Source organism: Nannobrachium achirus (assembly GCF_963921795.1).
Source record: "Nannobrachium achirus genome assembly, chromosome: 10".
NCBI classification, from domain to species: Eukaryota; Metazoa; Chordata; class Actinopteri; order Myctophiformes; family Myctophidae; genus Nannobrachium; species Nannobrachium achirus.
The window spans coordinates 42487841-42506479 of NC_137819.1; the positions used below are offsets into that span (position 1 = coordinate 42487841).

The following is an 18639-nucleotide window of genomic DNA, read 5'->3' on the forward strand; positions in this document are numbered from 1 at the left end:
GAGACAAGAAAGAGGCTGTGAGTGTGAGCTAGACCTATATCTTATTACAAAGTTGACAGCAAAGTTACAATGGTGGGAGAGGCAGAATTACATGATTTCCAAGCGGTTTGGTTTGTTAAAAATATCTTACATTTAGATACATTGATACAGGGAATTGCTGGCTTTTTGTTTACAGAAATAGGCCTAGGCTACTGTATGTGAACTTAAGTCTGTTGTGAAGATGCCTGATTGTTTTGCTGCCTAATGCCTATGGCTGCTCCAATGAAAGGAGTAGGCCTATCCAAATGGAACCTGTGGGATCACCTGCCACAAATATGACAATATTATATTATAATTAGGATAATCATTATGTACAATACAAGTTCTGCTTCACAGGAACAACAGGGCTGTGAGATAATAACATTGCAAGAGTGTTGTTGACCCTGGCTTTTAGAAATATTTCTACCACCTGTTTACACACTTTTTAACTCTTTTATTGTGGTTGTCTTATTCTCAAAGTTTGCATAGGCTAATGCATACATGCATACATACATAGTGTTCATAGGCCTACATACATCCTACATAAATCCTTAAAGGAGTAGTTCACCCCCAAAACGACTTTTTTTATATAGATTATTCACACCATGGAGACTTGAGTTCAATAATTTCTTTTTGTGTTTGTCACATTCTTCACAAAAAAATGATTATAGTAAATTTACCTCCATTGATTCCGGATGGGGACGAATGCATTTGGGTCCCCTTCCGGAATCAATGGGGGTAAATTTATTGGGGTAATAATAATATTAATAATATTATAATAATCTGTCTACTGCTAATTTCAGGATTTGTTGTGCGACGCTCTTTGAAGAAGCTGTCCTGTGATGTCTGCCGGGCCAGCCTTGTGACCGATGCTGAATCTGCCTGTAAGGACAAGAGCTACCACCTGCTGACCCTGAAAAGCAATGGAGGTCTGGTGATACCATCTGTTCTGAAGGCATGGTGAAGGCAGCAGAGTGGGTCGTTCGCCAGGCATCTGCAGAATCCAGATGAAAACAGCCCATAGGATAGGAGGATAGGTTCAGAGGATGTGTTTTTGCTCAGGCATTGACAGTCACCACCATACACTGATGAAGTTAGTTATGTCCCTGTTTTTTAAGCTGAGGCTGCACCATATTGCTAAAATGACTACCCAAAACAGTCCTTTTTAAAGGCCATTCGCTCAAACTCTGTGTGCACATACGGAAGCCTAATTTTGGCTTCGAGCCAATGTTCCTCAGTGGTTTATACTGTGTATATATATATATATATATATATATATATATATATATATATATATATATATATATATACATATATATATATATATATGGAAACATTTCATCCACAATTCCATGCTGTATTGATCTGGTACCATAGGAGAGATAACAGGCAAACAATGATCAAATAAAACATTCTTCTACATTCTATAATTGTGTAGTCTTCTTGTAAGTAATGCAGATGTTAAATAATGGGTAATTTTTCCCCCAATGAAAGTATTTGAGTCTGGTTTACCTCCTTTTTAGGCTTTACATTTAAAGTTGACTCCAAGCAAGAACGTATGAGCCCATGAGTAGTGCACTGAATGCCATCTGAGAAAAGGAACCCACTGTGATTTTGCTATTCAGTTAATGCTACAGGTATACTTGATGATGGTAAATCCTGTCTGTCTCTCTACACTGCCACACCACCGCCCTCTCAACAGCCCCCAACAGTTCCAGTCTAACCCCCAACCTCATTGATCATTGTTGAGCTGTTCAATACAATATTGGTCCATTGAACCTTCAAACAGGTGTACTGCATGTAGCCTACTTCAATATCAAGGGCCACCAAAAGCTACCTGTGCAGCATGGGGTTTAACACAAAAAAAAAAGATTATTATATATCATGATTATTGCTGTTATGACTATAGTTGGTATATATTATGTATGTACTCGTCTAGCTGTTAGTGGTCTGATTTCAGAGGGAGGGGAGGATTGGTCATGTTACTGATTGGGAAATGACTTGCAGTTGCAGTGCTGAAATAAAATGTATTATTTTAGTTAAAAAAGAGGTTTATTTGGTTTTGTTATGTCCTTAATAAAATAACCTTGAAGCCCCATCTCTAATCTCATATTTTACAGAATGGCAACATGAGACTATTTTATATGAAATAAATATAAGCCAAATGAGACAGTTTTTTATATTAAATAAATACATTGATACATTTAATACATAATGTATTAAATAATATAAATATTACTAATAATGGAACTATTACATGTTATATTTACAATATAAATACAGTGTGTATAGCTAATTGCTTTACTTTACCTATATACTTAATGTTATTTCATATGGAAATCCATGGTTATAATTATTCTAAGTATACAGTAACGTAGCTACGTTTCTTAGGTTTATAACAAACCAATCCGTTTCAAAATAGGTTGAAAATTGAGCAAGCTCTGGTCATTTAAATAGTTCATGCACTATAGAAATGAATGTTAAACTGGGCGATCGGTCCTGTCCCAAGATGGCCGACCTGTAGCGTCGTCAGTCCCCATTGGCCAACAGCGGGCGTGAGCTATCTAGCCTTTATATATATCTATGGCAGTGCCAGCCTGACTGCACGTCGCGGGTTCGAATCCCAATCCCGACGGCCTTTGGTGCATGTTACTCGCCATCTCTCTCCCCATTTCCTATCAGTCTACTGATCTATCATTAAAGTCATAATAGTCAAAAAATAAATTTTAAATTCGAATGTTTCAAAAACATTCAACATTTAACTTTTCCCCCATAAGATTCTTTTGAAAATAGCAGATCTACAAGGCAGCTCACAACACAGATTGCAGATTCATTGATTGAAGAATTTATTAGAAGTTTGCATAGGAAAAAAAAGGTACAGTTTCATGACGGTACAGTTCTTTGGTACAAGGTCATCTAGTAAGCACATTACTTATTTAAATTCAATTGAGATCCTTTTTTTAACTCATGACATTGAATAACAGACAAATAAAACGGTACTATGCAGAGAAAATAAGAAACTGTCACAATGACTTTGCATCAACATGATTTGTCGATGCATAAACCAGTAAGACTCCCTAATCGCTTATCTCCACAAATATCACAACCTCCACCTCTCACGTCATACGGGTAGCCATAGTTACACCTGGAATGTTGAATCTCCATATATGGAGATAACCTACGCATCACACAAAGTCTGACCTCACCAGCCCATACTTGGGCATGGACGACTTATATCTCCATATACGGAGATGGCCATATATGGAGATACGATGACATCACAGAGTCCACAGCTGATGATGTGGCGTGATGTCATACAATACACAAACAAGCCCTATATAAAGGGGCAATTCTCACCAGGGAAGAGAGCATTGCCTGGAATGTTGAATCTCCATATATGGAGATAACCTACGCATCACACAAAGTCTGACCTCACCAGCCCATACTTGGGCATGGACGACTTATATCTCCATATACGGAGATGGCCATATATGGAGATACGATGACATCACAGAGTCCACAGCTGATGATGTGGCGTGATGTCATACAATAAACAAACAAGCCCTATATACTGATGCGATACGATGACATCACAGAGTCCACAGCTGATGATGTGGCGTGATGTCATACAATAAACAAACAAGCCCTATATACTGATGCGGAGATATGAGCAGGGCAAAGGTGTGACGTGTGACGTGTGACCGACCGACGGACGGACGGCCGGTGGAGGTTTTCATAGTAAACTGCTCCCTGACGGTCGCAATAAATGGTATTTAACACAGGTCATATGAGTTTGTAGATTGTCTATTTTCAAATAGCTGATGAACGATAGGTTTAAAGTGCTCATGTAGCCTAGTCTCTTTTTTCAATTCAGTTCAATCCAATATTTTCGTAGACCCGTTTGCTTGTTTCTCTCTGAAAATTCAAAACCTGGCAACAGCGACACCGGGCGGACACACCCCCGTCCCGTTTCAATAGCCTCTGACTGCAGCTTCTAGAAAACAAAGGTGGCTGTTGCTGTTGCCTTGCTTATTATGCTGCCTTCTGGCGTGGATCTGTCCTCCTCACCCACCGGCGTGGAGAGCACAAACAACGGGGGGATTTGTTTTTAAATACATTCTTCACCGATCTGCTAAATATGGTGAGTGAGTTGTGGGCTTGTTGTGTAGTGTAGTAACCTAGTTGTAGATTTTGTCTGCCTGTAAAGTTATGAAAGGGGGCTCTCCAGTTACAAACAGTTGCTGCACTGTAACTTGTTAAGTAGGTTAACTGTAAGTAGTCCAGTTATGGAGGGGCTCCTGCAGCAGCTGTCCACACACTTCTTTGTGAGTTTGCCCAGATGACTTTCTCTGCTGTACTAAGTAACCTACAAGGAAACTTTTTATTCACTGTAAAAGTCATTGGTCTTTTGAAAGTGGAATGGAAATAATCTGAAGCATCATAACAGCATCTGAAGAATATATAGCGTATACGTTTATAGCGTAGGCCTTCTTTTTTTTTCTCTTCTGCACTGTAACTGTATGTTATTTTTTACTTATTTTGTTTTATGCATTCTAATGTCATTGTATACCTGGCTGTGTTTCTTTGCTTGATTTTCGGCGTAAGGCACATTTAATTGCCTTCTTGAACTGTGCTATAGAAATATAAAACTGCCTTGCCTTGTCTTCTTTAAGAGCTGTGATTGACAGAATATTCCACACTCCTTGAGACTTTGTTCTTTACTTTCCTACTTTTTAACCTAGTTTGTTCTCTATGTTGTTGTTGTTGTTTTTCAGGAGCGAGGAGTTGAGGTTCCCCGTGCTCTGGCCTCGGGTCCAAGTGCCTTCATTCCTGCTAAAGAGGTAAAGTCCTCTTACCCTCCTATCTGTATCTACTGTATATATACTTACAGGTAGGGCTGTCACAATTACTACATAATCGTCTAATCGTGATTTTTTTTAAATAATCGTGATTATTTTTCATAATCGTTTCCATGTTGAAAAATGTTCATATATATTTTTTTTAAATAGTGGAAATAGCAGATCTACAATCGGCTATTTCCACTATCAATGTTATTTTTTAAGTAGTAAGTTGTCAAATATGTCAGTAATTTGTATATTTAGGTTAAGTGTCATATCTGCCATATGCAACTTCAAAGCCTAAAAGCCAAACAGAAATGTAATTATCAACAACAAAAACACAATTAAATCGTTAATCGCCAATTATTTGAGTGACAATTAATCGTCATGTAAAATGTCATATCGTGACAGCCCTAACTTACAGGCTATTCTGAAATGTCCCAAATGTGACAATGGATGAGATTCTTTCAAATGGTAATGGTAACACATCTGGTGGTCTCATTGCATCACTTCTAATGAGAAAGCTCATAATAGAGTGAAACTACAGTGACTGATCCAGTCCTCCAATGCTGTTTATTCTGCTTGAAAAGGGCTGTAGTTAACCGTAAAGTGTTATCTCCTCATATTGATTTCAGTATCAGAAAAATTGATTCCTTTGTGCTGTGTGAATCTTGTTTATCAGTGTAATTGATCGTGGATTAAATATAATAGATTAACGGACGCACAATATTTACACATGTATAATGTTCTACGGGCCTTTGAGGGGTACTTACCAAAACCTGTTTAGAATTTAATGGTTTATTTCAGCCTTTAGCTTAATATCCTCTATAAAGCAAAATGTATGCTTGTTGTACTTATTCACAAGCAGAATTTATGATGCAAGCCATTATATAAAATGGAACTTAAATGGATGTTTTGAAAAGATGAACATAAACAAGTGACATGACTGTAAATTGGCAGTGAAAAACATTACACAAAAGTAGGTCTTTTACAGTGTGTTTAATAACATACAGTAGCCTGAACCCTGAACCCATCACCAGACAGGGACTTTTACTATCTAGTAGTTAGTAGGAGCTGTGATGGCAAAGTGCAACCAAAATTACATCAGATCCTGTTTATTTGGAAATATCACACCTCACCACTCACCAGTGGCACTTGAGTTTCTACTTGAGCAAATATTCCCCTAGTGCTAGAATCCGAAAATAGCCGATCTACAAGCTCACAAGTCACAACGCGTCTCGGTGTGAGTTTGTAGTAGATCCACAATTCTAGTGCTAAACGCCTACATTTTAAATTTAGCCATGTTTGTGAATGAAATGCTGGGTATTTGGAATATTCAGAAGCAAGTTTCTGGTAAATGTGTCAAATTACATATTTGCCAATAACCGCCGTTGCAAAACAAACAAAGTGAAGCACAGTATACGTCACGACCAGAAGTATTTTAATTGCACATGAAGTTGCAGAGCAAGCATGCTAGATATGAAAATAACATGTTTTGGGTGTTTTTGTGGCGTATTTACTTCCCCCACCACAGTGTAAGAAATTTGATTCTATTTTTGTTCAGAGGCGATCGTTTCTTTGGAAAAGAAAGAGAAAATAAGATCCACTGTGAAATAGGTCAGAATTCCCATTTAAAGAGGTGTTTCGTGTGCCTGTTATTAAAGAGGTCTTTTGTGTGACTGTTATATCATTGAGAATCAAAAGAGGAAGAACATTGGTGAACCACAAAGGTCTTTTTTTGACGGATGATTGGCTCCTAGCTCTAGGAAACAAAGCCTAATGAATACATAACATTGGCAGTCACCTCATTGTCACAGAGTGTGTGTGTGTTGATCAAAGTGCAACCCTGGAAACATGTCTTTCTTGTTCCAAACTGCATCCACTGAGCAGGGCTGCTTTCTATTATCCATTGTTTTCTTGGTGATTGTTCTATCGATAATCTTTTAGAGTTATCAAATGAAACAGAAGCAGGTTTTCCATGCTATCATCTCCATACTGTAATGTTTTGTGTTTTTGTTTCCTGTAAATTAATGCCCCACGTGATCACACTACAGCGTCACACAAAAGCATCAAAAGTAGCAGATCTACAAGCTCGAAACGTGCCTGCCACTTTAGCTATTTTTGAATTTGAAACCTGAAAAGTAACAGTTTTGGACATAATTAGGCTTCCACCCGCAGACTAGACAATAATATATTCTGTTTTACATCAAAAGATGTACACAAATGTTCTTATAGATTTTCTATTATCAACAAAATTGATTAGTCTAATTAACCACATAAGTCCTTTTTTATAGTTAGCAGTACTTCAGTGTCACAAAAAATATTGCATTGCAATTTTGGAAATTCTTTGGCAGACAATTCAATTCTCCCCCCATTGATTATTTCATTAATAAGGATTTATAAAAAAAAACTAAAGAGGTTTGGAGGTTAAAGGCTAGCTTTATAAAGGTGAGTTTTCAGAAGGGATTTAAAACGAGGGCACAGACTCACTCAGCAAGCCTTGTTGTGTAGCTGGGCTATAATCGGCTAGCTTGCATCAAGTAAAGTCAGTCCATGTGTGCCACCTAATATGCCCCGTGCCAACTGTTTTTAATTAAGATGACTGGCAGGGTGTTACATAAAAGTGTAAGTGAATTTGGATGAATGTGTTCACCCGCTGATGTTGGCACAGTCAGCAGTGTCCGTCCGGCTTATAGCTGCCACTGAAAACTTGCCAACGATCATTTGAGTGTGCAGTTCTTTAATGACTTTGTGAGGAGCTTCGGTGACAATACATCAGACTTGTATAGTGCTTTCCTTGGTACCCAAAGTCGCTGACGTAGTCATTTTTATTTTTTATTTTTTTTAATGCACGTGTTGTGTTGTGCATGGATTAAGGTTCTCAGTCACCACGACTGATCTCAGTCATTTGGATTCCATAGAAGTCAGCATATCTTCTATGTTGAATGTTGTGCAGCGATTACGAAAATAGCTGCAACGTGTTTTGAGGAGCTTGTAGATGGGTTATGAGTTATTTTCAGATTAAAGAGTATTTGAAGAGGTCAAACAAGCAATAGAATACACGTTCAGAAGTATTTTCCATAAACATAAATTCTCTCAGAAATGTCATAAAGCTTCTTCACCTGGTTTGGCTGAATGTGGAACAGCAGCAACATAGGTTTAGAAAGAACGAACCTAAAACCTAAGCATATAAGATTTTATTTTTGCTTTATTATACCATGCATGTGGCATGACTGGTGGTGTGTTCTGTAACACAGATGTTCTCAACCTGTGGGTTGGAACCCCCAGAGGGGTCCACAAATTATTTTGGGGGGTCCCCAGATTTTTAGCTAAATGCTAATATTGTTTTCTCACTCAACAGTAAACAGACCAACATACCTTGTATACACGTATACTGTATCTGCACAGGTGACAATTTAAAGACTTTAAATACCTTTTTAGTACCTCTGGTCAAACATCGGTAAAATATATAAAATATTAGAGACAGAAAATGTGAAAATAGCGGATTGCGAGGTGTTGTGAGCATGTAGATCTGCTATTTTCACAATAGAACCCTGTTATACAAAACGTACTGCCTCAACTCTTAACGCTCGTCGGGGGGGGGGGGGGGGGGGGGGGGGTCCCCAGTTAAAATATGATTATTTGGGGGGTCGCTGCCTGAAAAGGTTGAGAACCACTGTGGTAACAGAGGTTATTATGGCTGTCATGTTGATGTGAAGAGGTGCTCCTCCACCATAAGCTGTTGTTTTCCAGTGTGCGCTGCCAGAGTGCAGCAGCGCTCGCCCATCACTTACATTATTATTCAGAGAAACGACTCCAAAGATCAGCTGTCAAACCTGATAAGACTGAAAGCATTTTGCTGTGCGTCTCTGGGTCATTCTTAACTACGCGAACCCTAGCATTCCTGTTCTAGGTCTGTCATAAATATAAGAAAACATTCTGCAAAGTGAAGATTCAGCTGTTTGTGTCGGAAGAGATTTGGAAAATGGAAGGGGCCAAAAGTGGTTGATCCACAAGCTCGAAACGCGGTGAGAAACGATGTGTTTTGAGCTTGTAGATCTGTTACTTTTGCTGTTGTCTGGCAGGGCCTTTTGCCAATGAGGGAGCAGCGTTCTTGGTGACATCACCACCAACAAGTGTGACCTGATATAAATAACAACACCCACATGAAATCTTAGGTCATTTTTCAAATATTTAACTTTAAGCACCCACTATTAAAATTACGTTCCCCCCCCCCCCCCCCAACCTTAAGTTTGTTATCCAAACAAATCCAACCCAAATAATGACCTCATGCTTGCTTATGACTAGAATGTCACTGACACACTTACTAATCTTGACGCACAGTAACATACTAAGGTTAGTGTTTGACCCAAATAATATGGTTTCAGTTTTTTTCCCAGGTGCAATGCCAAATTGTTATCTGAAAGCCAAAGACAAATATTGTTGAGCTCTGTGCCAAGGACACTTTCTTTCAACCTGCAACTTGTCCCTGTCCAAAACTAAGGAGAGTCTTAAGAGAACAAGAACAAGAAGACACAGGGCATTTATGCTTTTATGCTTTATTCAGATTCAGTCTAGAAAGACAGAAAACCTGACAGCAGACAGCAGAGAGAGGCGAGATATATGAAAGGGTCCAATTCAAACCAAAAGTAACATTAGTAAGTAACAAATTAGTTTAACAGCAGAACCTCCAGGCACCCCAAAATAATTGTTAATTTGGACAATTGTTGGCTAAGCAAATGTACTTTAGTAGGTTGTATTATTATAATCATGTATTCTGCCATGTACACTATGAAGCTGTGTTTTAGATGGTTAGTCGTCTGATCATTGTGTGTGATATCCGCAAGTTAGTGTTACTGTATCTGCAAGTGTACTTAATGAGTAAAAGATGAATGTTGCCTTTAGATCCTGACCAGGGAGTTTATTGAGTTATTCATAACTAATATGAATGTTTCCTTTAGATCCTGAAGGAGGGTCCAGACCAGGGAGTTTATTGAGTTATTCATAACTAATATGAATGTTTCCTTTAGATCCTGAAGGAGGGTCCAGACCAGGGAGTTTATTGAGTTATTCATAACTAATATGAATGTTTCCTTTAGATCCTGAAGGAGGGTCCAGACCAGGGAGTTTATTGAGTTATTCATAACTAATATGAATGTTTCTTTAGATCCTGAAGGAGGGTCCAGACCAGGGGGTCCTGATGGAAGCCTTCCTGTCGTTGGGTCGTCTGGACCACATCACCATGGTGATGGCTCTGCACCCGGCCTATCTCAGCTGCTTCCTGTCTACCCAGCATGCCTTGCTGGAGATGGACGGCCCACTGCCCCGCCACTGGAGACACTACATCGTTGTCATGGTGAGGAGGAAAAACGATTTTTTTCTTTTTAAATGCCAGTTATTATATTCGAGTAGCTCAGTCGGTAGAGCTCTCGCCTTAGAACCACAAGGTAATGGGTTCGATTCCGGGCCCCACCAACTTGGCATATGAGTAGGAGGGCTTGGGTGCGGCAAGTCGTGCCGTAAATACTGGAAGCCAATGCTAGGTGTTGTAAATACTGGACGCTGATGGTAGGTGTGGCGCTCCACTTAATCCCCTAGTGCTTTATAACAAGGATAGACCATGTTCTCGGCTGATACCGACAATAAGCCCCTCCGACCTCACTTACTTACTTGCATACAATAAGGGAATAATTAGAAGGTTTTCAGCTATCCAGCCTTCACACATTGAAGGCTGAATAGCTGAAAACGTTCATTTAAAGGAGAATTAACAGACTAGCGCTTTATTATTACCTTAATCTGATTATCTCTATATATCTCTATATATCTCGAGTCCACCACATTTATAAAATTATAAATATGAGTTGTGTGGTGGTGCTTAATAATACCTGGCCTATAAAATGAATTAATTGTGACAGAGAAAGTTATCCAAGCAGTTCAAAATTCTAAAGCTGTTCCTAATTTCCTCCCCTGCTGTCTTGAATAACAGGTGTACAAAATCGGCACAATTCTTGTCACGATTGCAATCATCCCAATGTGATGCATATTGTTTTCTCATCAGACTCATGCTGCCCTATTATTACACGCTCTTGATTAGTGTTCACTGAAGTATATCCCTGAGTGCCCTAGCCATTTAGGCCTGAACGCAAATCTGTGTCATGTTAGATTTGAACCACTTTAACCATTATTTTATGCTTTAAAATAGCAGATATACAAGCTCACAGTCGTGCTGCTATTTTTGAAAAATCTTGAACATTTGTGCAAGTCTTTGAATGTTTGGACCCGATTCTATAAGTGTCTTCTAAGTAAAAAAAAAACCCAAACCTAGGTTTCTATGTCAGTGGTTCTCAAACTTTTTCATGTCAAGGACCCTCAAAATGATATGTATTTGGCCACGGACCCCCATCTCAAAATATGTAGTTCCAGGGACCTCCAGAAGCAAAACTTGAGTTACAAATGTTCGCTTTAACACTTGGGTGACTGAAAATAAAAAACTACCACTACGCCTGCATTTATCGTTCATTTTGACCGTTAGATTCTCTCCCTTTTGGCCCAGGAGCGCAACACTTCCTCCCCCTGCTGCCAGCGGGGGTTCTATTGTCTTCCGAATTTGAATTAGCATTTCAATTGACCTTTCAAATACTCTCGCTTTCAATGTTAACTTCATGGTTTAGCAGGAAAAAAACAGGCTTGGGAAAATGACACTAAGTTTGTAGCATGATCTTACTTTTAATGTCACTGGTTTAATTTCGTATCGCTTCGCAGCGCAGCCCAGCAGATTGTTGAGTTTTGAAAGTCATTTTAAAACAGTTCGGTTTTGCATGCAGGAATAAATCAATGATCAGCGTCTTTGCGCACAGTGCGCCATGCAGTTTGAGTGGTTATAGACACGTTTGTTTATCCAGAAACATATCTTTTATGGCTTTGTTTTATTTACGGTTTGGGAGATTCAAGGCCAACACAGCGGGGCGCACCGCGCTATTGATTATGCGGTGAAAGGCAAGGTAATGTGATGTCCCGACATCACGCACGCATGCATGCATGAGAGAGAGAGAGATATGCCTTGCGCTGTATATATAGGAACGAACACATGCATGGTTCGATCGTGGACGTGGTATAAAAAAGTATTAAAAAAAAGACGTGGAGAGAGAGGCAGGTTCCTTTCATGTGGGAGAAAGAGAGCGTAAAATGAAACCAAATGGACCCGTATGGTTCCATTTGGCTTAGTTTTGTTCATTGACAATATAGGGTATTTTGTTACACAAATAGCCAATCTTCTACAAGCTCACAGCGCCATACGAAGCGAAGTAAAAGAATTACGCCTTCATATGTCCCGATTTTCATTCATATTAGCTATTATTAGACAACTCACAAAACCAGCCAATGAATCATGTTTAGGTAATGTGATGTCCCGACATCACGCATGCACGCATGCATGCAGAGAGGGAGGGGAAAGAGAAAGAAAGAGAGCGCTCTCGATAGTTAAATATATATATAATAAATAAGGTTCCATTTGCGCAAACTGGGCTCGGGAGAAAGAGAGAGAGGGAACGGTGTAGCAGAGATAGACAGAGCGAGGCAGAGAAATGATGAGAGAGAAAGAGAGAGAGAGATAATTCACATTCTCTTCACTCTGTAAAATGTTCACGTAGTGTTTTTTGCTTAGGCATGTAACAATGAAAAGCAAATGATTATCCATTAGAAATTAAACGTGCAGGACACAAGTGTCGGGTGCCTATACTGTTTGATCGGCACCCATGTCACCGTGACATGCGTGCCCGTCTATAAGCGGTCTCCACTCAGACAGAACAGGCTGACTGCACCGGGGAGATATAGGGCCATGTCTCCCGGTGCAGCGTGTGCCGTGTAGGCATATCTATACAAGATATTCATTTTGGCCGATAACTTATAGATCACCCAGTTGTTCTTTATATGTATTATTAGCTGAAATGATGCTTAGCTTTTAGAAACACGCTGTGCGTTTGGCTCTAGAATGAAACCAAATGGACCCGTACGGCGATAACGCGCGATAACAATACAATTGATACATTGATATTATCATTATTATTTTCAGGTATAGGGTTAGAGGGTTATAAAATAAAACATTAGTCAACAGTATACAAATGTATATTCATTTGTATACTGTCAGAGTTAAGTGGAGACCTTGACATTTTAAAGTTTGAGAACTGATGATTTTGACCAAAATGCAGGTTTATATTGAATTCTGCAATGAATCTCTGTATTAACGATTAAACAGGATTTTTTTTAAAGGCTCCCTCAATTGTATCACGATATATACGATACGTCTAAAAAGGCATATCGTGGAGACATTGTATCGTCTCAACGATAATTATCACCATATCGCTCACCCCTAGAAGGCGGTCATACACCTTTGCGGCGCGTAGCATCAGCAGACCACTACGCCACTGCAGCAGCCGTGTGCACAGACACTGCTCTGGAACAAGGCCAGGGGTGTAGAGAATGCAAATGGCCTTGGCCTGCTGCCGTTCTGGGTGCGCTACTGATGCCAGAGGTTGCCCAAGGTAAACAGAGTCCTTCATCTGGCACTCGGCACAGAAACAATGACCCACATACGATAATAGGCCTCAGTGGGTCGTCGCTGTCGGGCAGAAACCTCATCTCCTGTGTTCTGACTTATTGTGTCTGTTGGTAAATTGACACGACCACTTGATCACACTACGGCGTCACAGGAAAGCATCAAAAGCAGCGGGTCCATGTGCTCGTTTGAGCTTGTAGATCCGATACGTTTGCTGTTTTGAAAAGCAGCAATTTTGAACATTATGAGGTTTCCAGCCGACAGACGATGCAATATACTTTGTTCAAGTGAACACGGGTCAATAGTTAACCAGGGGTGGAGTAAGTACTGGAATAGGTTTTTAAAAATAGTAACGGGAATGGTAAGCTATTCTAGTTTGATGCAGATTTGGAGGTAACTTAACTTCTGACCTCAAGGATCAAGTGAATAATTTGTTAGTACTCGTCTCGTACAACAGGTAAAAGCAATGAAATGCAAGTGTGGTGACCAAGTTCCACAATATTGAGCAGTAATAAATATAAACACAATAAAAATGACAAAGATAAAGTCCATGAGGAATTTCTATAGCAGCAATAGCTGTGGGAGTAGCTTAGTGTCTGGTTTCATAGAATGTGCAATAAGGCATGACCATTTATGCAAATTAATTTTTATTACATACGTGTATCGTCTCTGTCGGGTGGAAACCTCATATGTTGAGGCACTACACACTGTTACCTTTCAGGATTCAAATTCAAAAGTGGCAGATCTACAAGGCCGCTTTTTGAGCTTGGAGATCTGCTACTTTTGATGCTTCTGTGTGACGCTGTAGTACGGTATTATCAAGTAGGGCATTCATTAACAAAGAAAACACAAAAGTTTGAATATGGAGATAAGAGGTTTCTGCCTGACAGCAACCATAAGTTGTATATAATAATCGTCACAATAATTTTTTTGAAAAATACATTTGCCAATTTACCATTTCAGTTACTTGACATCCTTGATATATCACAATATTTCAACAAACCTGCCATCCCCCACTTGGGTGGATGTCTGTTCACCAGACTTTTCCATCTCAGAGACATGGTCAGGGAAACCAAAAACTGCCAAAACTATTTTTTCCCCCTGCATTTTCCCCACACCTCTGTCCTACTTGGCATCTTGTTTACATTGGACTGGAGGGGATTTTACTATAGCATGCCACTTGTTTGAACTCTGGGCATATGTGTGGCACGCACGTGTGGCACTGAGCTCGGATGCTCAGTGCCACACCACACTGGGCTCTGCACAGCACTTGGCACTAGCTGTACTGCTGTGTGTCAAACTGCCAAACCCATGTTGATGCCTAAAGTCATTAATGCTACTTTCCTACAAACTGTAAAGCTTGCTAAAATATTTCTGTGAGAATAGGTGAAGTGTATTGGTCAGTGCTGCAGAGGAAACCATTTGAGATGTCACATTGACTGGAGGCGTATATTATCTATCTGAGGCGTTATCTCATGACTAAATCAACCTTTTTTGTTTCTAGCCACAGCATTAATGTGTCAGTTTTCCACTGACTCAAGCCTTTGTCTATTTACTAAACATTGCAACCTCCTCATTCTGCGGTTAGGCTACAGTTAATGACCAGAATGAAAAGAAATAGAGTTCTGACTAATAGGGTGCAGTTGAAAAGCAAGTGTATGGAAACTGAATGGGAGAAGGGACCTTATTCCAATACTTAGAGAAATGTTATGGAAATATGGAGACTGCACAAGTGTTTACTGTCAAGCTGCAGCTGCTGGTACAGTAGGTGTAATTATCTGACCAGGGAAAAATCTGAACTGTGTAACAATTACAGAATACCAGTGGTGGAAAAGTAATTTTTAGGTATTTTACTTTACTTGAGTATTTCCAATTTTCTGTACTTTTACTTCTACTCCACTATATCTCAGATCCAAATATTGTACTTTTACTTCACCACATTTATTTGAAAACTTCAGTTAGCCCATCTACAAGCTCCGCTTATTATGACGAAAGAAATCGTGATTTACAATATTATCGCGATAATCAAAATCCATTATCCTGGGGCAGAGCATTTGCTAAAAAATAGCTATTTAAAGACAATTGATAGCGAAGTATGTATATAATAAGTACCTTTTTACCAATTATAGAAGGTTTAAGAGGTACCGGATATGCAGCTAGGCAAACAAAAGATGAATTTAACCCAGTGCATGACAGTGGACGACGATATCCCGATAAATTAAACCTCCATGATACGATTATCGTGAGTGTTATTTATCACGATGAACGTTATTATCGCTTTTCATCCCATCCCTAGTCACAATGCAACGCATGTGCTCTCATGTCTCTCATGTGCTCTCATGTCTCTTTGAACAAGAGCATCTCTAAAAGAGAATACCAGCACTCACGGAACTGTCGTTTAAGGCACTTTTATTAAAGTGTGTAAGTTGGCATGGCACGACACAGAGCAAACATACAGCAAACGTTTCGGCGTCAAGCCTTCATCAGCGTTGTCACAACACTGATGAGCACCCGGTAAAAATGCTCAGAAGTGAAGAGATTTGGAGTCGTGCTTGCTTCCTTGATGTAAAGACTCTCATGTCTCTCTCATGTGCTCTCATGTCTCTCATGTGCTCTCATGTCTCTCATGTGCTCTCATGTCTCTCATGTCTCTCTAATCTGCTCTCATGTGCTCTCATGTCTCTCATGTCTCTCATGTCTCTCATGTCTCCCTCATCTGCTCTCATCTGCTCTCATCTGCTCTCATCTGCTCTCATCTGCTCTCATCTGCTCTCATGTGCTCTCATGTCTCTCATGTCTCTCTCATGTGCTCTCATGTGCTCTCATGTCTCTCATGTCTCTCTCATGTGCTCTCATGTCTCTCATGTCTCTCTCATGTGCTCTCATGTCTCTCTCGTCTCTCATCTGCTCTCATGTGCTCTCATGTCTCTCATGTCTCTCATGTCTCTCTCATGTCTCTCTCATGTGCTCTCATGTGCTCTCATGTCTCTCATGTCTCTCATGTCTCTCATGTCTCTCTCATGTCTCTCATGTCTCTCTCATGTCTCTCTCATGTGCTCTCATGTCTCTCATGTCTCTCTCATGTCTCTCTCATCTGCTCTCATGTGCTCTCATGTCTCTCATGTCTCTCTCATGTGCTCTCATGTCTCTCTCGTCTCTCATCTGCTCTCATGTGCTCTCATGTCTCTCATGTCTCTCATGTCTCTCATGTCTCTCTCATGTCTCTCTCATGTGCTCTCATGTGCTCTCATGTCTCTCTCATGTGCTCTCATGTGCTCTCATGTCTCTCTCATGTGCTCTCATGTGCTCTCATGTCTCTCTCATGTCTCTCATGTGCTCTCATGTCTCTCATGTCTCTCATGTCTCTCTCATGTCTCTCTCATGTGCTCTCATGTCTCTCATGTCTCTCATGTCTCTCTCATGTCTCTCTCATGTGCTCTCATGTCTCTCATGTCTCTCTCATGTCTCTCTCATGTGCTCTCATGTCTCTCATGTCTCTCATGTCTCTCATGTGCTCTCATGTCTCTCATGTCTCTCATGTCTCTCATGTCTCTCATGTGCTCTCATGTCTCTCATGTCTCTCTCATGTGCTCTCATGTGCTCTCATGTCTCTCTCATGTCTCTCTCATGTGCTCTCATGTGCTCTCATGTCTCTCATGTCTCTCATGTCTCTCATGTGCTCTCATGTGCTCTCATGTCTCTCATGTCTCTCTCATGTCTCTCATGTCTCTCATGTGCTCTCATGTGCTCTCATGTCTCTCATGTCTCTCATGTCTCTCATGTGCTCTCATGTCTCTCATGTCTCTCTCATGTGCTCTCATGTCTCTCATGTCTCTCTCATGTGCTCTCATGTCTCTCTCATGTCTCTCATGTCTCTCATGTGCTCTCATGTGCTCTCATGTCTCTCTCATGTCTCTCATGTCTCTCATGTGCTCTCATGTGCTCTCATGTCTCTCATGTCTCTCATGTCTCTCATGTGCTCTCATGTCTCTCATGTCTCTCTCATGTGCTCTCATGTCTCTCATGTCTCTCTCATGTGCTCTCATGTCTCTCTCATGTCTCTCTCATGTGCTCTCATGTGCTCTCATGTCTCTCATGTCTCTCTCATGTGCTCTCATGTGCTCTCATGTCTCTCATGTCTCTCTCATGTGCTCTCATGTCTCTCATGTCTCTCTCATGTCTCTCTCATGTCTCTCTCATGTGCTCTCATGTCTCTCATGTCTCTCATGTCTCTCTCATGTCTCTCTCATGTCTCTCTCATGTGCTCTCATGTCTCTCATGTCTCTCTCATGTGCTCTCATGTGCTCTCATGTCTCTCATGTCTCTCATGTCTCTCTCATGTCTCTCTCATGTCTCTCTCATGTCTCTCTCATGTGCTCTCATGTCTCTCATGTCTCTCTCATGTGCTCTCATGTCTCTCATGTCTCTCATGTCTCTCTCATGTGCTCTCATGTCTCTCATGTCTCTCATGTCTCTCATGTCTCTCATGTCTCTCTCATGTCTCTCTCATGTCTCTCATGTCTCTCATGTCTCTCTCATGTCTCTCTCATGTCTCTCTCATGTGCTCTCATGTGCTCTCATGTCTCTCATGTCTCTCTCATGTGCTCTCATGTGCTCTCATGTCTCTCATGTCTCTCTCATGTGCTCTCATGTCTCTCATGTCTCTCATGTCTCTCATGTCTCTCATGTCTCTCTCATGTCTCTCATGTCTCTCTCATGTCTCTCTCTCGTCTCTCTCATGTGCTCTCATGTCTCTCTCGTCTCTCATCTGCTCTCATGTGCTCTCATGTCTCTCATGTCTCTCTCATGTCTCTCTCATGTGCTCTCATGTGCTCTCATGTCTCATGTCTCTCTCGTCTCTCTCATGTCTCTCATGTCTCTCTCGTCTCTCTCATGTCTCTCACATGTGCTCTCATGTCTCTCATGTCTCTCTCGTCTCTCTCATGTCTCTCATGTCTCTCTCGTCTCTCTCATGTCTCTCACATGTGCTCTCATGTTGTCTCCCCCCTCCTGCAGGCGGCAGCGCGCCACCAGTGCTCCTACCTGATCCAGCAGCACAGCGCCAGCTTCCTGGAGGCGGGCGGCGAGGAGGAGTGGCTGAGGAGCCTGGAACACGTGCCCGCCAAGCTGAGCAGCCTGCACACCCTCAACATGCTGCTGGCACACAGGCCCTGGCTCATCACACAGGAGCACATCCAGGTCAACACCACACACACACACACACACACA

General features: G+C 40.8%; 1 protein-coding gene across 1 annotated transcript in view; it reads left to right on the forward strand.

Moving 5' to 3' along the window:
• The first annotated feature begins 4027 nt into the window (after window positions 1-4027).
• Window positions 4028-18639, forward strand: part of sesn2 (sestrin 2) — a 25233-nt gene continuing 10621 nt past the window's right edge. The window contains exons 1-4 of the mRNA XM_080735769.1: window positions 4028-4159; window positions 4794-4859; window positions 10024-10212; window positions 18427-18609. Of these exons, the coding sequence (XP_080591895.1) occupies window positions 4157-4159; window positions 4794-4859; window positions 10024-10212; window positions 18427-18609 (441 nt within the window). The 5' untranslated portion in view covers window positions 4028-4156. The remainder of the gene's footprint in view (window positions 4160-4793; window positions 4860-10023; window positions 10213-18426; window positions 18610-18639) is intronic.